General features: G+C 33.9%; 3 protein-coding genes across 3 annotated transcripts in view; 2 read left to right on the forward strand and 1 right to left on the reverse strand.

Annotated features, from left to right (window-relative positions):
• Positions 1-18,413, forward strand: part of LOC114334046 (uncharacterized) — a 37,984-nt gene extending 19,571 nt beyond the window's left edge. The window contains exons 5-7 of the mRNA XM_028284045.2: positions 1,474-1,605; positions 2,135-2,304; positions 18,159-18,413. Coding sequence (XP_028139846.1) covers positions 1,474-1,605; positions 2,135-2,304; positions 18,159-18,264 — 408 coding nt within the window. The 3' untranslated portion in view covers positions 18,265-18,413. The remainder of the gene's footprint in view (positions 1-1,473; positions 1,606-2,134; positions 2,305-18,158) is intronic.
• Positions 8,181-11,816, forward strand: LOC126892780 (uncharacterized). The gene is made up of 3 exons (XM_050662485.1): positions 8,181-10,879; positions 11,025-11,217; positions 11,450-11,816. Exons 1-3 carry the CDS (start codon positions 8,546-8,548, stop codon positions 11,725-11,727), a joined length of 2,805 nt encoding a protein of 934 aa, XP_050518442.1. The 5' UTR covers positions 8,181-8,545; the 3' UTR covers positions 11,728-11,816.
• LOC114334047 (protein SYS1 homolog) lies at positions 18,404-22,563 on the reverse strand. Its single transcript, XM_028284046.2, has 3 exons — positions 22,164-22,563; positions 21,700-21,767; positions 18,404-18,726 (listed from the first exon to the last, which is right to left on the reverse strand). Exons 1-3 carry the CDS (start codon positions 22,335-22,337, stop codon positions 18,486-18,488), a joined length of 483 nt encoding a protein of 160 aa, XP_028139847.1. The 5' UTR covers positions 22,338-22,563; the 3' UTR covers positions 18,404-18,485.
• Between the last annotated feature and the right edge of the window lie 1,174 nt (positions 22,564-23,737).

Here is a 23,737-nt window from a genome sequence, read left to right on the forward strand (position 1 = left end):
AATTCTTGCAGATTCTCACTTGCTCGTTGACTTCTACTTCGCAGTTGTGCTTTGTATACTTGTTGTAGATGGGCATCTCCATAGCGTTTTTCTAGACGAGTGAACAAGGTCTGGTAACAATTTTCTTGACCCTTAGGAATTGATCTTAATATATCTGCAGCATCACCTCGCAAAGCAGCAGTCAAGGAAACAGCCTTTTCTTGTTCGGTCCAATGGTTGGCGGTCGCAATAGCTTCGAATTGTCTAAGGTATATGGACCAAGAGGACTTCCCATCGAATGGTGGTAATTTAAATCTCATATGATGCGATGTTTCCTCTCTCGGTGTTTCATCCTTCACTACAAGATCTAAAGCTACTGCATTAACTGATGGTTGTACTTTTGTATCAGTTATCATGCTCTCTAGTTGTTTGATCTTCTCTTCTACGGTCTCTACACTTTTCTGCATCTTATCGAATGTTCTAGAAACTTCTTCAAATTTCTCATTGTTCTGTTTACAAACTTCTTCTAGTTTTTCGTTGTTTTGCCTACAGACCTCTTTAATTATTTGAGAAGTCTCATCGAATCTTTTAGCAACATTTTCGAATTTCTCGTCGCTTTTTCTACTAACTTCTTCAAGTTTCTCGTCGCTTCTTCTAGAAGTTTCATCGATCGTTTCAGAAACAGTTTTTAATTTCGATAAGATTACTTGTTCTGCTGACTGGAAGTGGAACGTCTTTGGGTCTTCTCCGTTCTTCGTGAGGACATCCTCGAGTCGTGCTTGTAGGACTATCTTGAGCCCACTGCTGTCCAGATCCCGTTCCTCGAGCTGTTCACGGAGCTGTTTTACTGTAAGTTCTTGTAGCAACATCTTTGGTCGGCACACACGTACTTTCCAAAATGTCTTTTAACAGTCTTTCCGAATACCGAACAATCAACGCACTTTAACTATTCCCGACGAATAAAGTCCAAAAGTATTTTAAAGTCTTTCCGAATACCGAACAATTAACGCACTCCGGTTATTCCCGACGAATAAAGTTCAAAAGTCTTTTAAAGTCTCTCTGTAATTCACTTATTTATATCGCACTAAGTTAACCCCACACCTGACACCAACTGTAGCGTGATTAGTGTAATTACTTCTAATTACAATAAAACTAGCGGTTCGTAATTTATATACGACTTTATTTATATAAGTTACAGACGAATTTATCTTATACACTAAACTTATTCACAAAATATGCCCGTATTTATACCCAGTTGTTATTCTGGAACAATCGACTCCCATCTCGAGCTATCGGCTTGTTCCGCCTACGTGACGTACCTTCCAGAATTCTCCGGCGAGGCCTAGCACATCCGATTACGTCATTCTCGAGGTGTTTACTGTTATATGGGGATCGGCCAAGATTTCTCTTCCGCTACAATACAAAGAATTATCTACTATGCTTAATGGGAATTTGGGAATTAACCACAATTTTTTGGCGTTTCGATATTTTTAGTCAAAACATGTTGGAATTGTAAACGCTGCAGCGAACTCTATGGGACTCTTGAGCAACTTTGGTCCTCAAAATTGGCATCCAGCATCCGAACACATAAAAGACATCTGCACAGAGGCTCGAAATTTATGCAAGGTAATTATCTTATTTTCTATGATGTCAAAAAAGGTTATATGTATAAAAAATTGTAATAGCTCAGAGAAACAAGATTTCACTCATGACCCCGATCTAGCCAGGTATTTAAAAATATTATATCTAGCCAGTCTTTGGTTATAAAATTTATAATCAACAAAATGGAGCCACCAAAATACATTTAATGTACATTGATGTACATGATATTTATGATGGTATACATTTAATGTATTTTGGTGGCTCCATCTCGTTGATTCTCTCCAACACTGCAGACTTTTTATTTTGATAGACTTACCGATACTAGATTCACTATAAAGGCAGTATAGCTCAAAATTATAGCGTCTATGCCACAATCTGTTTTCCTTCACGCCTTTATAAATATGTCTGATGATTTTACTTTCAAAAACACTGTCCTAATATTATAAATGTTATTAAAAATATTTGCCTTCTTAATTGGTTTTAGATTTAATAATAATTAAATTTAAAAATAACATAAAAACACATATTTTATTTTAATCTGTTTTTTTTTTAGGAAAATGATGTGGAATTGGGAAAGCTAGCAATATACTATAGTCTGCAGGAGAAAGGTACTGAAACTATAATGGTAGGAATGAACACTCCAAAACTTGTAGACATCAATCTGGAAGTCGTCTACAATGGTTTAACTCCAAAAGAGCAAGAAATTTATCAACAGGTTTTAAAGTGAGTAAATTATAGGTTTGTTCTAGCATCAGTTTCAAACGGTTTGAAACCATCAGCGAATAGCGGACCAGCGCCAGTAGAGGGGATAGCACTGGTGACTGTATTATGTTCTCTCACTGACCAACTGTTTGCTGACGGTTTCTAACTAGTTTGACTGTTTGCTAGAACAAACCTAATAGTAAGTAGGTAGTAAGGTAATAATGGAACACTCAGTTGAATGGAACACACCCTTACATGGGCGCCCATATAATAATTTTTAGGGGGTTAGCAGACGTGAAGATGTTGCACATTAAATAGGGAACTTGCATAAAATTTTAAATTCGAAAAAAATGTTATAAATCACAACAGAACATAATTTACAACATGTACCAAAGATAAAAAAGTTTTGTTTGTCTTGCATTTGGCCCCTAAAGACGATTAAAAATTCAAATTATACCAGCCAGCCCAAAACGCGTCGTGACGTCACCCGGTTATGTTTACATTCTGTACCAAAGTAAACAAAATTGTTTATAATTTTAAATTAGACATTATAAACGTCAGTAAAAAATACAGTTATGTGACATTACGGTCCGGTACTTTATGTCTCGATTAACAGCCGGTTAGTTAACCGGGGTTTAATCGGGACCTCTTTACGGCCGGTTTCACAAGTCGAAGTTAACTTGTGGTTAAGAGATAACCAGAAGTTACCCCGAAATATGTGTTTCACAATATCAGGTCAACGGCGAAGTTGTGGTTAACCGACAGAATTTTTAACCAGAGCTTGGAGTGATGGTTAAGCTCTTAACCAGAGGTTATCCTAACCTAATTTCGTTTTATTGACAGGACAGAGTGTATACACGTAAATTATTAATTACAGATATGAATTTATATGATGTACTTAAATGCGTTTAGCATTTCAGCGGCCAATAATTGTTCGATTTTTAAATGATTTGCTTCCTGGGGTAATTATTAATACATACTATAGTCTCTTGCTTGCTTCATGTTTTTATATTAACAATTTAATTTTAACAATATTGGCGAAAGACCTCAAAACAAATATTATTCTTAAACAAAACTTAAAATGTATAATGTGCATGTAATATACAGTGTGTGTACTTTAGTTGGCCACGTATGGGAAGCATTTTTAATATTAATTTTACGAAAAAAAGATACTTCAAAAAAGTTTTGCATAGTAATTTTTATGGTCCAAAATCTAAGATGCAACCATCATGTATCAAATTTTATTAATCCCATAGGAGGTATGTTAAAATATATGAATTTTTAAAGCAAGCAAGGTAGCAAGAATCAACATCAAAAATATGATTATGCAAATCAACCACAAGTCTGACTGAATATCCTAACCACACATATACACACATTTATTTTTCCTTAATCTGCAAAATAAACTCCACAACTAAATATAAAATCCTTAAAAAATATATACAACAAATTAATAGTCATAAAGAAATATAACAATTTATTGAATTTATCCTAATAAAAATCAATGGAAACTCATCTGACTGATCAGCTGATTTGATAATTCTTCCATAAAAATGTTATTTCTGGTGATCATTGTCCATAATTTCCTACCAACATAAGAAAAATAAAACAAAACTTACGGTCAACTAACCATGATTGAATCTGTGGTTGTGAAACAGCAACTGTCAGTTAGACTGTGGGTAAAGGTTAGTTGACCGCTAGGGTTAACCACAGATTGTGAAACCGGCCGTTAGGGTCTCTTGCGTTGTAATAAATGTAATTATAATTATTATTATACTTATTTATAATTATAATGATACTTGTAATTGCATTTATTACAACGCAAGAGACCCTAAAGAGGTCCCGACTTTCCCCGGTTAACTAACCGGCTGTTAATCGAGACGTAAAGTACCGGGCCTACAAGTGTTTTTGATCGTTTGAACTATTCATAGAAATGAAGTAAAGAAACACAGACGTACTCACAATCATTTAATTTACTTCGACGACCGGTTTCGATCTCTACAATATACAGATAATCTGCAGGTCGGCGTTACAATAAATGATGCCGTTACAAGGGATGAGTTGTAAGTTCATCAATAACATATTTAAATGTCCAGATTATGCTAGTAGGGTAGCTAGGTGAAGGACTGGGTAGGTGGGCATGCTTCGTAGGTCAAAACACAGTGAATTGGAATGGATCCTGAAGGCAGATGTGTTATGTGAAACAGAGATGGATGTATTAGCTATGAAAAAGACAACGTTTGGATGGAAAATTCGTAAATGCAGCTAAAGTGCTGATTTACTCTGTGTATGCACTTGTACGATTGTAACGGTCTTTGCTCTTAGATGTTTTTGAGCTATGGGCAAAGGCAAAGATGATCTGTATATTGTAGAGATCGAAACCGGTCGTCGAAGTAAATTAAATGATTGTGATGAGTACGTCTGTGTTTCTTTACTTCATTTAAAATGAACTCACATATGCAACCCATTCAACATTTATCCATAGAAAATTTATACTTTTACAAAATGGTTTTATTTTCCATAGTAAACCTTCTTTCCTTTCCTTCAATAATAGGTCTGGATCCCGCGTATGAAAAAAAAGTTGATTAATAGCAAGCTGAAAATTTGTTAATAGCTTAAGGGTGTTTAGTCGGACAAACTTTGATATATGGGAATACTGGAACAGGGGAAGTTTTAATTGTGGAACAGGTTAAAAATTTGGAACGGTCAGACCACGAAAACGGCACATGTATTTTGTCCGACAGAACAGACTAAAACTCTTCGAACAGAGATTAAACTCTCACGCAAAAATCAGACTGCTATTTATCACCAAATGGGCGTTTTAATAATGGGCCAGGAATAATGACAGGTGATAAAGAGCAGTCTGATTTTTACATGAGAGTTTAATCTCTGTTCGGAGAGTTTAAATCTGTTCTGTCGGACAAAATAAATGTGCCGTTTTCGAAATTTTTGACCTGTTCCACAATTAAAACTGCCCCTGTTCCAGTGTTCCCATATCTTCTTCTTCTTCATGTGCCGTGCTCGATTATCGAACGTTGGCTATCAAATTGGCTATAGTAATTTTGTTAACGGCAGCTCGGAAAAGGGATGCAGAGGATCTGTTATACCATTCTCTCAGGTTTTTAAGCCATGACGTTCTTCTTCGACCTGGCCCTCTTCTTCCGTCTACCTTGCCTTGTATTATTAAATGGAGTATATTATATCTCTCTGGGTGTCGCATAACATGGCCAAAATATTCAAGTTTTCGATTTTTAACTGTTCTGACGACTTCTGTGACTTTTCCCATCCGGTGCAAAACAACTTCGTTACGAACTCTATCCACCCAACTTATTCGTAGGATTCTTCGGTATACCCAAATTTCAAAGGCTTCCAATTTCTTGAGAAGAGTATCTGTTAAAGTCCAACCTTCGACACCGTACAAAAGAGTAGAGAACACATAACATCTCACTAATCTAATTTTAAGATTCAAAGTAATGTTGTTTCCACATAAAAGTTTCTTTATCTTAAAGAATGCAGCTCTGGCCTTCTCTATACGTATTCTAATTTCTTTGCTCATGTCCCAGTTCTCATTTAGATTACAACCAAGGTAGGTGATACTGTTAGTTCTTTCTAATTGTTCACCATAAGCTGTTACTACTTCCGGTTGTATTGGCGTCTTACTGACAACCATCACCTTGGTCTTTGCGGTGTTTAGCTTGAGTCGAGGGGTAAACCACTATTAGAAATCATTGTACATTTTTTGGGTAATCACCTGGCAATACATGGGAATCAACTTGGGAATCCATAGGAATCACATGGAAATCATGGGAATCACATAGAAATCCATGGGAATCACATAGAAATCCATGGGAATCACATAGAAATCCATGGGAATCACTTGGAAATCCATGGAAATCAATGTGGAAATCCATAGAAATAACCTCACTTTTTAATATCACTTGTGTTCACACATGTTTTAGCTGCCTTGTTTTTGTTTAGATTTTGTGGGTTTTTGAGTGTTTTTAGTGCTAAAAAATTACAAAACTGGTAAGTAATACTAATTCTTGAGTATGGAATTTAAAAAATATGTGATTGTACCGACATTATCATAGTCTAAGAGCTAGTGAACCTTTTGACTAACGGTCGTCCTGTAAGGCTAGAAATTTGTAGAGTGATAATTCATAGCACACCAAAGCTAAAAACCATGACCTGGCAGGCCTCAGCGGTGCACGTGTATCTACCAGGTGAATCGAAAAGTGCAAATTTAGGGGGTAAAATAAACTTTCTCCTGTAAGGTTTAAATTTAAGTATGTGTTTGAGTAAGTCATTTAAAAGAAATGTGTAAAATGACAGGCGATTCTGAAGAGCATAAGACCTTGCCAGTCGAGGGGAAAGATTGGGGTTTTTTCCTAAATTTATTTTTTTTGCATCGAACAAATTTTTTTTAAGTTTTTTGAATCATTCCAAACAGAAAAGGTCTTTGGTGATTTTTCTCTTAAGTTAATAGTTTTTGTTATATAAGCGATTGAAAATTTTGAAAATTGCGAAATCGACCATTTTTAACCCCAAATCGGATATTTATCTAAAAATTTCAAAGTTGCCAAGGTAGATAGATATTCTATAAACATTGATTGATGAAATCCCAAAGAGTTTTTGGCAATACAATATCGGAAACCACTTTGTTTTTTAATTGCTAATCAAGCGGACGCTTCACTGTAGTATAAGTGAGGACGTTTGAGTTGGCATAAATTCATTATCTCGAGAATGAGCAAATTTCAAGAGCAATCCTCAGACAGGTCGATTTTTATTTTTAAATTAGGACTTTTTGGCATATATATAATACTAGTGACGTCATCCATCTGAGCGTGATGACGTAATCGATGATTTTTTTAAATGAGAGTAGGGGTTGTGTTATAGCTCATTTGAAAGGTTATTTAATTCTCTATTCACTAATATAAACAACAACATAATTATTTATACAGGGTGTACAGAAAATTTTTTTTATTAAATTAACTTTGATTAAATTTGACAAATAGAAGAAAAAAATTTTTTTGTACACCCTGTATAAATAATTATGTTAATGTTTATATTGCTGAATAGAGAATTAAATAACCTTTCAAATGAGCTATCACACAACCCCTACTCTTATTTTAAAAAACAATCGATTACGTCATCACACCCAGATGGATGACGTCACTAGTATTATATATATACCAAAAAGTCCTAATTCAAAAATAAAAATCGACCTGTCTGAGGATTTCTCTTCAAATTTGCCCATTCTCGAGATAATGAATTTATGCAAGCTCAAACGTCCTCAATTATACTACAGTGTAGCGCCCGCTTGATTAGCAATTAAAAAAACAAAGCGGTTTTCGATATTTTATTGCAAAAAACTCTTCGAGATTTCATCAATCAATGTTTAAGGAATATCTGCGTACCTTGCCAATATTGAAATTTTTAAATAAATGTCCGATTTAGGGTTAAAAATGGCCGATTTCGCAATTTTCAAAATTTTCAATCGCTTATATAACAAAAACTATTAACTTAAGAGAAAAATTACTAGGGACCTTTTCTGTTTGGAATGATTCAAAAAGCCTAAAAAAAATTTGTTCGATGCAAAAAGAATAATTTTAGGAAAAACCCCTAATCTTTCCCCTCGCCTGGCAAGGTCTTATGCTCTTCAGAATCGCCTGTCATTGTACACATTTCTTCTAAATTACTTACTCAAACACATACTTAAATTTAAACCTTACAGGAGAAAGTTTATTTTACCCCCTAAATTTGCACTTTTCGATTCACCTGGTAGATACACGTGCACCGCTGAGGCCTGCCAGGTCATGGTTTTTAGCTTTGGTGTGCTATGAATTATCACTCTACAAATTTCTAGCCTTACAGGACGACCGTTAGTCAAAAGGTTCACTAGCTCTTAGACTATCAGCATCTTTAGCTAATAATCTAGTTGAATTGTTTAGATTTGTTTGATTTGCATCTATGTAAATTTAAAGGGTCAATATTGCATTCACTGTATTTAAATTTATTAATTTGTATTTATTATTAACAAACCCAGCAAACATTCTGGCTTCTTTGATTTCCAACCAGGCCCTATAAATTTTACATTTTTAATGATAACTAATTTATACCTTTCTTGTTAGGACTAGCTGAACTAACATTACATAATAATTAAAATAAAATAAAATTATTATGAACAGTGTAAAAGTTAGAGAGTATGGCTTAAGTACGTCGTTGCAATCAAACTGTGCTCGAATCTGACAGCACTGTTATAATGTATCTAATAAGAATAGGTACTATATATACTCCGAGATATACTCGTAAAAAGGCATTGCTTTATTTAAGAGTTAGATTTGTTATTATTTTCAGGTTACTTACGATGGAATATATTAATGGTTTGTTAAAAAGTTTTGAAGCTGAAGTTCCCGCTTATCTCAAATCACTTCTTATATACAACGGATTTGATAATTTATATTCCCTTTCACAGTTTAATATTGATGAAGACATTGAGAGAATGGAGTGTTATGCAAGGGACGTCCTTTCAAAGGTATTGAAAGGAGAAGAAAAAAAAGCAATGTTTGGAATTGTCAGCGAAGAATGCTCTCTATTTAAAATTCCGGAAGGCCATAAAAAGCTTTTGCGCTTTGTAAAGGAAGAATCAGAAAAAAAAATTAAACTGCTAAAACGTCCACTTCTTTGTGAAAGGTCTGAAGGCTGTCCAGCTGAAAAAACTTTCCCCAAAAAGAGAAGAACAGTGACAAATAAAAGTACATCTCGATCTGAGAGTGGTAATGAAGGCGATGGTTTTTGTACTCCAAATGATGGTTGTGTTTCTCAAGATGAAGAGCAAGTTAATTATGCGATGCAGCATGTTTTAAATATTAGTCGAAGCTATATCGATAAATTTTCACGAAATGAATTCGACAAAGGCAAAATTAGTGAAGAACGATTACAAGATGTTTTAAATAATTCCAAAAACCTTAAAGTCAAAATGGATGGTGAATTTACTGCAAAAATATCTTGCCCTTTATGTACATTTATTTCTTCAGCCTATTCAGTGAAGAACTCCAAAACCGGAAGAAAATGGGTGATTTCAAACTTCCTGAGACATTATAAAATACATTTTAAAGATGATGGAACCAACTTAACTAAAAAATTACCGATTAAACCGCAGAAACCCGAAATTCAGACCACTATACTTAACTTTATAAAAAAAGATGCTAATAAAAAATGTGACTTAAACCAAGATTTTGAAGATCCAAGAGGAAATCTCTTTGACCTAACCGATCCCAATACAGATTTAAATTATGGAGCTTCGACATCATCTGAATTGCACTTGGAATTGACTACTGAATTGAGTCAAAATGATTCGTTCATTGACCAAAATTACGAAATTCATGATGAGGCACAGCAAAATAATCCTAATGGGGTTTTTTTACACTATAACACAGACCTCGACACAGACTCTCCAACAGATAATCAATCGTCGAGTCAACTAAGAACAATTGTTGTTAATGATTTTTCTACTGAGGAACATCAAGGAGCCAGCCAAGTTGTAAATGATATCCCAGTATCTGAATTAGAGTATAATCCAGACAATTCATCTCCATTGGAAGATTTTTTCTTTCTTGACAATGTAGCGGAAATCAATCAAAGCAATAATGGTTCTGAAAAAGTAAAGTCTCCCAAAGCTAAATCTTTATTTGATGATAGCAATTCCAGAAGAGAAAGAAGCTTGCGCATATTAAATGAGTTACCATATCATCAAACACAAATAACAACTTTTCTAAATACCATAAATCATGCCATAGACACTAACCCAGAAGTTACAAACACCCTAAGTATCCTTACCGAAAATCAAGGCATTAATAAATTTAATTATGGCACCAAAGGCCTACTAAAATATCTATTAGACTCAGCAATAAGAAACTCTAAAAATAAATCAGGACACACAAATAAATTTGATGATGGAATGAAACGATTCTGGCTTTATATATTCATTAGCGCAGGAAGGATGAGTTATGAAATATTGCACTCAAATTTAAAAAATATACTGCCTTCTGTCACAACTATTCACAGACAACTAGAAGAAATGAATAATATATTAGAGGGTGAAGTGAGAATTGAAGACTTAAAACTTTATTTACAGAAGAGAAATTATCCACCCATAATTTTTATATCCGAAGATCAAACTGCACTCATCAAAAAAGTCCAATATGATTCAGCTTCAAATCAAATGGTTGGCTTTGTAGCACCTTTACAGGAACAGACGAGATTTCCTCGCATTAACAAATTCCCAGTTGATTCAGTTAGCGACATTGAAAATGCTTTTAAGAATAAAACATTAGCAATAAATGCATATATTTTTATGGCTCAGCCATTAGTAGATGGATCACCCGCATTTTGTATATCAATATTTGGCAGTGATAATAGATTTACCTCAGAAGATGTTTATAAACGATGGCAATATCTCATAAAGGAAGCAGGAAAACATGGAATTACAATTTTGGGCTTTTCAAGCGATGGTGACACTCGGTGCTTAAAAAGTATGAAAATTATATCGAAATTGTCATTTACTTCATTGAACCCTTACTCTCCCTATTTTCAGGTTAGTTATATAGTACTGTGATATTCTAAATTCATAATTTTATAAAACCTCAAAAATTTTTATTTTTTTTCTCACTATAAAACAATCTCGAAAACAATACATATTTTGCTCTACTATTCTATACTTAATTTGTAATTATTTTTAGGCGAATTACAATTTAGAAAATCCAGCAGTTTTTCAAGACACTATACATATATCAACAAAGCTTAAGACTCGTTTATTAAATGAAAATATTTCTATGAATATGGGAGGAAAACGAGTATCTATTGACAATATCCGGTACATAATTGAAAACTATCCTAGAGATAAACACTTATTATGCAAGAGCTTCCTTGAATGTAAGTATACTAGAATAAATTTGCTACTTACTTTTCTAATCAAGAATCTTCCAGAAAAACGTAAAAATATATCAATTTGTCAGCTTTATTCAAATTAAAGTCCCAACTAGATATATATGTATGTATGTATGTAGCTATGGTAGGACTATTATGCATTTGGCTGTATTACATAGATAATAATTTTCGGTCCACAAAACATTTTTGAGCTATGCACTGACACTTTTCTTTTTAGCTTCCGACAAAATGAACTTCAATGCAATAGACAAGTTAAGTTCTGAACATGTCACAAATATGCTTAAGGAAGTTCCCAACGCCGAAGCTACAAGGCAATATTTAATACTGACTCGCAACATATTGGATGCATTCTTGTTAAAAGAAATTAGTGTTGAAAGACGAGTATACCTAATTTGGTATTCAACTTTTTTCATGCGTATTTGGAAAGCCTGGCTAAAAAAAATGGTGAAAATATCCAAAAGAATTTTATCACCACAAATGCCTATACATGCATAGAAATAAACGCTCATGGAATTATTTTAGTCATTGAAAAACTTCGGCAAAATGGAATTTCAGAAGCTTTTCTTCCATGGCTGTATAGCAGTCAGCCATGTGAAAAAGTATTTAGAGAAACTCGGTCCATGAGTAGCACATTTTCAACTATGATAAATTATACACTGCTGGATGTTTTAAGAAGATTAAAACGTATACAAGCTATGCATGAGATAAGCACAGACTTAGGTAAATAACATATTGGCTGCTAAAGTTATTTTAATTCTCGATTTGATCAATCCTTTATTTTCCAGGTCCCAATTTTAGATTCCCCAGGCAAGAAAACAAACGACTTGGAAATAATTCAAGTGTCTTTAAAGTAACTGAGTTTCCATCAACTGATGAAATGATTAACATAATTAAAAAGGCCCAAGAAGACGCACTATCTGACGCTAAAAAAATTGGGATGGAAATGAACAGGGATTGTTGTATAGAAATTAATTTACCGACTTGTGACAATCCGGAAGAGCAAGAAGAGGTGCAGGGAAGTATAATTATCACTGATACCATTTCAAAGGAACATGAGCCAGACCTCGAGCCAGACCTCGAGCCAGACTTTTCTAATGAAGACCGGGAGTTTCTTGAATATACCTCTACATTTAATAATTATGACTCTTTACATTTGAGAGACTATACGGGTCAAAAGAAAGCACAAAAATCGTGTCTGTCAGTGACACTTAAAGACAAAAAAACACGAATTATAAAAAAATCTACTCTAATTTGGTTTTTTCAGGAAAAACAGGGTCGTTTATCAACCGACAGACTGCTCCGGGTAAAGGGAATGACAGTTAAAAATACGCATAAGGGGTTATCAAAAAAAAAAAAACAGTTCAGGAAAAAGTCAGGCCAAGGACTTCAACCAGCAGGCAATATCAAAAAAAGAAAAATGTTTCGTCAACCTCATGAACGAGCTCATAAAGATAGTACATCTGAATCTCGATCTGAATTAGATGAGATTAGCTTAGAAAGTGAAACTTTGAGTGAAGATTTCTCTGACTTAGAAGATTGCCATAACGAAAGTACAAAAATGCCAGTAATTCAGCTAGAATCTTATTATGCTGTGTTTTATGATACACAATGGTATCTAGGGCGTGTCATCAACAGCTACAGCTCAGAAAAGTTTAAAGTGAAATTTTTACAACAAGACCTGGATACTTTTAAGTGGCCCAAAAAAGATGATATCCAAGATGTTCACAAAGAGTTTATATTTTATGGACCAGTTAGTCTAAGCGGAACTGAACCATTTTCTTTAAAAAGAAATGATTTGATTGCTATTAAACAGAAATACAAAACAATCAAATCCATCAAATCATTAAAAAATTAAACATATTTTTTTATGTTATTTATTATGTTAATAAAGCTACTTTGCTTAATTATTGGTTTTTAATTATTTTTATTATCGGTTTTAAATTTAAATCCTATAAAATAATAAAAACTGAAATGGGAATCATATGGAAATCCTTTGAAACCACATGGAAATCATATGGAAATCCTTGCAAATCATATGGAAATCCTTGGAAATCATATGGAAATACCTAGGAATCATATTGCAAAACCTAGAAATCCTTAGGAATCATCAGAAATAGTTGGGAATCATTAAGCAATGATTGCCAAATTTGGAAATCATTGTACAATTTTGAGGCTAGTGGTTTACCCCTCGGCTTGAGTCCATATTCATCACACGTTGTGGTAATCCTATTAATCAGATGTTGAAGTTCTTCATAATTGCTCGCAATTAACACCGTGTCATCCGCATATCTCAAATTATTAATATTGACGCCATTCATTTTGATACCACATTGAGCATTATCCACTGCTTTATTGAAAACAAACTCAGAATAGATGTTAAATATTAGTGGGGACAAAATGCAGCCCTGCCTTACTCCTCTTCGTATTTGAAGTTCTTCAGACGTGTCCCAGCCAATCCTGATGTTTGCACGTTGATGCCAGTAAAGATTTTTGATAATGCGTAGGTCTTTATCATCAATACCCACTTTCTGAAGAATAGCAATCATTTCCGTATGTTTTACCCGATCAAAGGCCTTCTCAAAGTCAATGAAACACATATAAACCGGATGTCCGACATCTCTGCATCTCTGTACCATAACCTGAATACTAAACAGTGCTTCTCTGGTCCCAAGGTTATTGCGGAATCCAAACTGTGTATCACCAAGCTGTTCTTCTATTTTTTGGTACATCCTAGAGTGCAAAATTCGTAGAAATATCTTTAAAACATGACACATCAAGCTAATGGTTCGGTAGTCACTACATCTTTTCGCGTTTGCTTTTTTAGGTATCGTCACAAAAGTCGACAGCAGCCAATCCGTTGGTATATAGCCAGTTTGATAAACTTTATTAAAAAGATGAAGGAGAGATCTTTTACCTGAATTTTCGAAGAGCTTTATTATTTCATTCGGTATTTCGTCTGGTCCCGTCGCTTTTCTGGTCTTTGCTAATCTTATTGCTTGTTCAATTTCGTCCATAGTTATGTCAGGTCCTGTAACTACTTCGTTAATTTCAAGCTCGGGCCTTTCATCATTAAACAGTTCCTCAATGTATTCTTTCCATCTGTCTATTTTATCCAAATCAGTGATAATCAGTTTTCCGTCTCTATCAACGATGTTATTTGCATGTTTTTTGTTCTGACCGGTGAGTTCTTTTATTTTTTTATACATATTAAATGAATCATGTTTTCTCTGCAACTCTTCAATTTCTAAACATTTTTTTCAAAGTATGTTTCTTTTGCCGCTCGTATTTTAGTCCTTATCTCTTTATTAATGCGTTTATACATTTCGATGTTTTGATTCTTAAATTTGCGTCTTTTTTCCATCAAATTCAAAATCTCATCGTTCATCCACTGTTGCTTCTTTTGATTTTTCTCTTTGAAGTTTGGAGTTGAGTTGCTTATAATCGTTTTGATTTGGTTCCAATGATCCTCGATGGATTCTTGTTGTTCGCTATTCTCAAAATTGCTCTCTAAATTGTTTGAAATCCCCTGACTGTTGTTTCTAATAAAATCGGTATCCAGTTTGTTAGAGGATCGTGGTTGTTTTATCCGTTTAAGTTTTAATTTTATTTCGGCTAACAATAGATTGTGATCAGATGGCACATCGGCGCCAGGATAGGTTTTTACAGACTTTACTGCATTTCTGTAACGCTCACTGATGGTTATGTAGTCAATTTGGTTTCTTACGATATTATTGGGGGTATCTGCTGGAGATTTCCACGTATATAATCTCCTTTTAGGTAATTTGAAAAAGGTATTCATTATACATAGATTATGTTCTTTGCAAAAATCTGCGAAATAGTCTCCCCTTTCATTTCTATCGCCCAGTCCATAACAGCCAATAATATTACTTTGTCTGCCTTTTCCTATCTTAGCATTAAGGTCACCCATCAGAATGGTGAGATCTCTAGTCTTGAGTTGGTCGGTAACAGTTTTTACATCGGCGTAGAACTTGTCAAGTTCTTCCAGTTCACTTTCCGCTGTCGGTGCATACACTTGTATTAAATTTATGTTTCTGGGTTTCGCGTTCAACTGAATCATTATGACTCGTTCAGATACCTGGCATACCGCTCTAACACATTTGCTAACCTCGTTTGAGACTATGAATCCTACACCATGACGATGGTAATTACTCTCTTCTCCTGCATAATATACTTCATGATCATCCACATGGCATTGGCCAGATCCGGGCCATCGCATTTCACTGATACCCAGAATTGATATTTGCAGCCTTTTCATCTCATTTATGGCATTGTGTGTTTTTCCTGGTTCATATAAACTCCGCACATTCCATGTGCCTATTCTACAACTTCTCTGTATATCAAATTTGGCCAAGCGGGAGATTCTTCGCACCCCTGCCCCATTTAAGAAGCGCCCGTACTCGGGGCCATCGTTTATTTCCTCAGCCATATTGATTAACCTGGGAAAAAATAGTGTAGTAGTCATTCCCTTGGCTTTCTACACCGCTGTGTACACGCTGTTTAAGTGGTTGCCACCGCACCGAGTACTATTCTGTATTGACCGTTCTGGCCTAAATGACTTCCGCTCAATACAGATACTGAAAAACCAGCTGCCGATTTCCAGGTTCGATTTTATACAAGCCCTAAAACCAGGGGGCTGCCACCTCCGTCCTCCAGACCGTTGTGAAGACCTTCTTCTCCGCCCTGGATGCCGTTGTGGGCTTCATCCGTGACCCTGGACAGGGGACCCTTAGCAGGTACTAGTTTCCCGGGTCAGGAAACACCTGGAATCTGCAGAAGGCAGGGATTGATTCAATTTCCCTGATAGGACTATCCAAAAGGAGTTCCTACCTGCTACCGGCAGTTCCCGGGAGTTCCCATATATCAAAGTTTATCCAACTAGACACCCTTAAGCTATTAACAAATTTTCAGCTTGCTGTTAATCAACTTTTTTTTCATACGCGGGATCCAGATCTATAACTATAGCAAAGTCCAATCTCAACAAACTGGTATATATTATTACAATGACATACGATAAATGTCATTAGAATATAAATATTTTTCCTTTATTCCCCGACGACGAGCTGGCCAAATACCCAAGTAGGTGGAGGCCAATAAACTAAAGAAGAAGAAGAAGAATATACCTAAATATAACCATAAATGGAACCATATAGTTAAACTATGTGACGTCACGGGTCGTTTGAACTATTTTAAAATACAGAAGACTTTAAATTTATACTTCTAAGTTATTATAAGTTTTTGAAGCGTGAAATTTTGGAAATCTCATTTTTATACAAAACTGAACATTATTATGTAATAAAAAAAATGTGCAAGTTCCCTATTGTGTATACTTTGGATGCCAATATATAAACTTACGTGCATAGAAATCGGCCCACCTAAAAATTTGGTCATTTTTGATATCTAATATTTCCTAAACCTGTTGGCCGATTAAGTAATTTTTTGAACAAGTTATAGCCTGATTCTTTAGTAATACCATTGTAATAATATTGTTACTCAACATGTAAATTATCATTGTATACCGGGTGTACCAATCAAACTGTGTTTTTTCTCAAAGTTCGCATCACCCTGTGGAATATTCTAGCATTTATAAAATACTGAAATTAAAACCCAACTATAGCCTCAAGTTTTCTTAACATTTTGTTTTTTGATTCATTCGTTTATATTGAATAATAAAAAAGTTAGGTACTTTAACAACTATACATGTTCTTCATCAATACACGGTGTTTCTAAATAAGTGCCACACACTTTAAGGGGTAATTCTGCATTAAAAAATAATGATAGTTGGCTTTATAAACGTATGTCCGCAAATGTTTCGTTTCCGAGATACGGGATGTTGAATTTTTTCTTACAAACTGACGATTTATTTATTGCTTTAAAACCAGTTGAGATATGCAAATTAAATTTGGTAGGTTTTAAGAGATAGTTATTGCGCATTTTTTGACATGCAACTAAGAATTTTATATTCACCATTTGCGTGCATACGGGTCATATTACCCGTATGCACGCCAATGGTGAATATAAAATTCCTAATTGTATGCAAAAAATGCGCAATAACTACCTCTTAAAACCTACCAAATTTCATTTGCATATCTCAACGAATTTTAGAGCAATAAATAAATCGTCAGTTTGTAAGAAACAATTCAACATCCCGTATCTCGCAAATGAAGCATTTGCGGACATATGTGTATAAAGCAAACTGTCATTATTTTTTCATGCAGAATTACCCCTTAAAGTTTGTGGCACTTATTTAGAAACACCGTGTATTGATGAAGAAGATGTATAGTTGTTAAAGTATCTAACTTTTTTATTGTCCGACATATTAAAACCCAACTATAGCCTCAGGTTTTCTTAACATTCTGTTTTTTGAGTGAATCAAAAAACAGAATGTTAAGAAAACCTGAGGCTATAGTTGGGTTTTAATTTCAGTATTTTATAAATGCCAGAATAGTCCACAGGGTGATGCGAACTTTGAGAAAAAAACACAGTTTGATTGGTACACCCGGTATACAATGAAAATTTACCTTTTTAGCAACAATATTATTACACTTGTATTGCTAAAGAATCAAGCTATAACATGTTAAAAAAATCACTTTAATTGGTCAACAGGTTTAGGAAATATGAGACATCAAAAATGACCCAATTTTTAAGTGGGCCGATTTCTATGCACGTAAGTTTAGTTTAAAGCACCCGAAAAGCCCCCCTCCCTGCCCATGAGTATGGGCGTCTATGCACCCTTATACATGGATTTTGTTGATTTCAAGAGTGCCTTTGAATCTCATGCTGATCTGAGGCGAAATGCAGAGTGACACCAAATGTTCAACACTGCCAATTTGATACTAAAAAATATTTTTTTTATTCTTATGTCAACTACTAGAACATTTACCACACTGTTATGTTTTCTTTTTCAGAATCTTTGAAAAGCTTACTGAGAGACATTGGGAAAATGTCGAACTTCAAAATTATTGGAAAATAATGAAAGGAGAAGGATCTGCCGGGTTCTTTACAACAAAGTAACTATATTTGTAAATATATTAGCCTTCATATCTGCAATTGTTTGCACTACAATAAATATACTCTGTACTGTAAATTGTAAATTTAAAAATCAATTTGTTAATTTTTTAAAACGTATAAACAGTTAAATAAACAGCAAAAGTAGAAAACTTGATAGTACATTTATTTTTATCACAACTTATTACCTAAAAATGAGATGTTTATCACAACTTTGGTTAGTAATCCTAAAGGTCAGTCTTTGGTCCTAGCGATAGAGGTATAGCAGCCAATTCTGTCCTTAGACACAGCACTTCCCCACAGACACACATCACTGTCGCACAAGCTACATTTAAAGCCCACCAGGAGAAGCTTGTGGGAAACTGTTCATTGTACATCCAGCACACCACGAGATGGATCAAGTGCCAGGTGCAGCTGAAGTCCATACACTGTTTTGTTCTTTCTACTATGTACCACATCACTATGGATCTAAAAGAAGACTTATTAATTTTAAGAAAATTTAGAGTGATTATACTATAGTGACACGAAATGAAAATAGACATTTCAAAGCGTTTATATGTGGCTTTAGCTAGATATATCTGAATAGAAAAGTATATTCCGAGGCTGTGTTGGATTGTTTTCCAAATATTTGGAGAAATACAGTGAAGAATTGGAAGAGATTATTAAAAGGGAAAAATATTATCATATATGACTAAACGACAGAATCCCAGGAACACAAGAATATGTTATACAACAAGTAAAGCAAAGAATAATGCTCGAGTAGAACAAAGAGAGAATGTGTAGAGGCATAGACAACACAATGAGAAATAACAAATTAATGGAAGCACGGAAAAAATTAAAAACAACAGAAGTAATAAACAAAGAAAAATATCATAAAGATAATTACATCACAAGAGTGGATAAAGCATTACACAATATTATTGCAGGAGAAATTCTCCTGGAGAATAGACCAGAGTATATCTCACAAGACCCTGTGACAATAATAAGGGAGGAAGCCGTAAATACAGACAAATATAGAACTAAACCACCTAAACAAAGCCAGAAACAACAAAGGGAACCACAACCATGGAACATAAAAATGGAACTGCTGTGTGTGCAGCATGTGCCAAGGATTTTTTTTCTTCATATTGTGATTGTGTCTATATGAGTGTTGTGCAATAATTGAAGCAGGAGACAAGATTCCAGATGAGTGGAATCTATCCTACATGTCCTCCATTTTCAAAAAAGGTGATAAAATGTCAACTTATAACCATAGAGGGATCAGTATAATGCCTTCAATAACAAGAATCCTCACAGTTAGAAAAGAAAAAATAGAACAGCATGTGGACCATTATGGTGAAGAACAAGCTGGATTCTAAAAAGCCAGATCATATCTAGATAACATGTCTAAAACAAACAGAAAAATATTGAAACTCATATAATCTTTATCAACTTGGAGAAAGCATATGATAGCATGCCCAGGAAACAACTGTGGGAAGCATTGAGAAGAATACATCTTAGAGAGAAATGGGTCAATACACAAACACAAAGAGGGTATATAGAAACACAGGTGCAAATAAAGTTAGACAATGGCAAAACCAATCATTGCAACAAAATGCCTCAAACAAGGATGTGATCTATCACCTTCACTAACATATAGATAGATCAATCAGCCCTTGAAAAGTTGATATAGAAAATGTGGAACAATGGCCATAAGAGTACAAGAGAATATATATTATTACATTCACTACTTTGCAGATGACCAAGTCATTTTTGTACAAGACAGGGAGGACATACAATATATCTGTGGTGCTAAGGCAAAACCCGATATGTCAAAAAACGTGATTTTGCAGCAGATGAGTTAAAAGTTTGCGGCATCGTTGTAATAGTGGACATATCGGAAACTAATTTTATCATACTGGTTACATGGATGCGTTTAGCCACGTAGGGTTTTTTCATCATATTCTTTATTGCTCAATGTACATATTGGGATTAAAAACGAAAAATCGATAATATTTGACATATCGGGTTTTGCCTTAGTACCACAGATATGATAAGGAAATTAAAGGAAGAATATGAGCTATGGGGACTCAAGATTACTATATCGATGGCTTAGTGTGAAAACCTCGTATCTCATTTTTTTTCGAAAATGACATTTTGGTGGTTTTAGTTTGAAAACCTTGTATCTCACGATTTACAACTGTTAGAAAAATTCCAAATACATTAGACTATTTTCTACAGCCGAAAAAAGAAACCACATATATCAATATTGCTCTTTGATTTAGTGTGAATACCACGTATATTTATAACCAAGAATTTAGTACTTAATTTGGAGTGTTTGTTTGAGAGATTCGACTTGGAGAAATGTTTTTTGTGAACAACAAAAGGTAGTCCGGCATATGAGAACATTTTATGAACCTTAAATCAAAAGATTTGTATTGTATCGACCTAGTATTTGGAGGTGTGCAATAAGCTATGAAAAATGAAAACCTCGTAAATAATAATAAACACAACCTCATTTGAGATGAAAAACACATATGAAGTTATCATAGTTACTTGGGCAAAGGCTCTATATACTGCAAGGATATTTACGTGTTTTTCATAGTTAATATTTGTATTTCCAATTTAATAGCAACATTTAACACTTTTAGCTCTATGCCAATATCAGATATTTGTCTCAATGTGCTCGAATTAAAAATACATAACGTAATTTTTGTTTTTAGGTTATATTATGCAGAAAATCAGTTTTTTGCCTCTCCTGTAAAATTGTAATTTAATGAGATACAAGGTTTTCACACTAAGCCATCGATATGTAAAACCAAATACTTATGTACTGGATCTGAGGTTGTAGATTTAAACTTGAGTTTAAGAGAAGAGACTATTAAGTGTTGTAAGACTTTTAATATTTAGATCAATGATAAGCTGAGAGGGTACTTGTATGAAAGATATAGAAATTAAAATAGCATGAGGAAAACAAACTATGAAAGCACTATATGGAGTGATATGGAACAACACTCCAAAGAAAACAAAAAGAGGATCTTTCATGACATAGTGCTGAATATTATCCTATATGGAAGGGAAGTTTGGCCAATTACAACAATATGAAATAGATGAGAATGGAAGTAGAATGCTCAAAGTTGGAAAACAGAGCCCTGTAGTGGTAGGGGCATGTACAAAGAATGCCAGAGCACAGGAAACTAAAAAGAGTATTGGACTGGGACTCACCATGAAGAAAACGGAAAGGAAGACCTCCTATGAGATGGAAAACATACATAGGAAATGCTATGATAGATTGAGACCTTAGAGAAGGAGAATAGAGTGATGAAGAGAACGAAAACGGAGAACTCATAATAGGAAAAGCTGAAGAAAAAAAGTGTACAACATTGAGGTATACTTCTTGAGATCTTACATAAAAACAGCATGAGATATGAAATAAAAATAAAAATGTGCTCATTAACTTACCCAATACCAGCATTAATAACAAAACTGCAGATCACAATTATACCTCCAGCATCACGAACTTGAATTTCCTGAAACAAATTAAATATACCTAACATAAATTTAAAACTGCAACCAAATATATCATTTAAAATTATAAGCTAAAAACTAAAATTCATATACTTAACATCATCTGATAAACAAAATATAAATATAACCAAAGTTTAAACAATCAAAATAAACAGACTGCAGCGGCTAGACCACTTAAGTAAAAAGAAAATGAAATGGAGCTGGCAAATCACATTTATGACCAAAAACCAGAAGGATTGAGGAAAAGAGGCAGGCCCAGAGCATGATTTAAGAGTACGAAATTGGAAAACCAATGCAAAGGATAGGAAGGAATGGAAGCTGATTCTGGAACAGGCCAAGACACACCATGGGTTGTAGAGCCAATGATGATGATGCATGTTTCAAAGCAACATACTTACGTGATATTGAAATATGTTATCCAGTGTCTTAGGTTCTCCAAGCAAACTACCTAATAAAGCCAATATAAGTCCTATTGTACAGTACAACACACACTGCATGGACACTATCTGAAATATTATCAACCAGGGGTCCCATTGGGTATACCTGAAGGAGCCTGTTAACTTTTTCATCATGTTAAAAGTGGTTTGTTTTTCTTTAAAATATGCGTTTTTAAACCATAAGTAACGCTTAAACAATGACTGAAATGTTAGTCAATATAATCATTACACAGACAAAAATGTGATATTGTTTTAACAATACAATTTATAATTTAATTTACACATATGACATTACTTAATAAATCTTATTATTTTATGAAGATTTTATGTATATTTAACCAAAATACAGTATTTGTCATATCAAATTGACGTAATTGAAACGTCATCATAGGTTAAAAAAGAAGAGAATCTTTGTGGCATGTCGTATTAAATGTGGCAACACTGTCCAGCTGTCAAGTAGAGGGCCTATTTATAAAAAAATATCTATTTTACCTAGATATTAATACACTAATAGGGAACTTGCACATTTTTTTTTATTAAATAATAATGTTGCTATACCATCATCCGTAGTGATCTCAATTTGCACTCCTTAAAAGACCGTAGAATTATAAATGATCTAGCTTTTATTTATAAACTATTAAATAGTGAAATCAATTGTCCTGATTTATTAAAATTAATAAACTTTAATATTCCAAACCATAATCTGAGAAATAATAACTTGTTTCATGTACCTCATCATTCAACTAACTATGGTCTTAACTCACCAATAGATAGAACTTTAAGTCGCCTGAATGATTTGGACATCGATTTATCTCTTCCTCCAGTCGAGTATTTAAAAACCGACTAAAATCAATTTTTCCCGTCAGCACTTATGTTTAATATTTAATATTATATTTTCAGTGGATTTGTTAATTTTTGCCATGGATAATGCTTTTGTATTATGTAATGTGTTAATTTTTTATTGTCTGTAGTTAGTTGATTAATGTCAGTTTATATTATATCACTTTTTTCAGTCAGTTTATGTCAGTTTATATTATGTCACTGCATAACGTGGATTGTGTGTATGTTAAATTTAGTTTTAATGTAATGTACTTACTACAGTTTTATGCTGTCACACTTTCATTTAATTCATTTAATTTTATTTTTAGTTTTTTACTGTTTTACTGGACTTTACTAATACTACTTTTACTTCTACTTATTGTTTATATATGTATATTTTTTTTTTTGAAATTGGGGAAACCCGTAAATAAAAAAAATGTTCAGTTTTGTTTAAAAATGAGATTTCCAAAATTTCACGCTTCAAAAACTCGTAATAACTTAGAAATACATATTTAAAGTCTTCTGCGGTATAAAAGTAGTTCAAACGGCCCGTGACGTCACATAGTTTTGCATTAGTTTTTATTATGGTTATATTTCGCTGTGTCTAGGTACACGATAACGTGTACGCAAATAAAAAAAGTTAGATGCGAATTAAACTTCATCAAGCCAGTGACGTCATTATTTAGCTTCCCAAGTAGCAATTTTTCGACGCATTG

The sequence above is a fragment of the Diabrotica virgifera genome, chromosome 9, assembly GCF_917563875.1.
Source record: "Diabrotica virgifera virgifera chromosome 9, PGI_DIABVI_V3a".
NCBI classification, from domain to species: domain Eukaryota; kingdom Metazoa; phylum Arthropoda; class Insecta; order Coleoptera; family Chrysomelidae; genus Diabrotica; species Diabrotica virgifera.

Excerpts from the sequence above, each read along its gene's own strand:
- LOC126892780 (XM_050662485.1), top strand. The coding sequence starts at position 8,546 with ATGTATCTAATAAGAATAGGTACTATATATACTCCGAGATATACTCGT. Across the intron at positions 10,880-11,024 it reads CTTACTCTCCCTATTTTCAG|GCGAATTACAATTTAGAAAA; the intron begins GTTAGTTATATA and ends AATTATTTTTAG. Across the intron at positions 11,218-11,449 it reads ATGCAAGAGCTTCCTTGAAT|CTTCCGACAAAATGAACTTC; the intron begins GTAAGTATACTA and ends TTTTCTTTTTAG.
- LOC114334047 (XM_028284046.2), bottom strand. The coding sequence starts at position 22,337 with ATGATGAAAAAGTTAACAGGCTCCTTCAGGTATACCCAATGGGACCCC. Across the intron at positions 21,768-22,163 it reads ATAACATATTTCAATATCAC|GAAATTCAAGTTCGTGATGC; the intron begins GTAAGTATGTTG and ends AATTTGTTTCAG. Across the intron at positions 18,727-21,699 it reads GTTATTAATGCTGGTATTGG|ATCCATAGTGATGTGGTACA; the intron begins GTAAGTTAATGA and ends GTCTTCTTTTAG.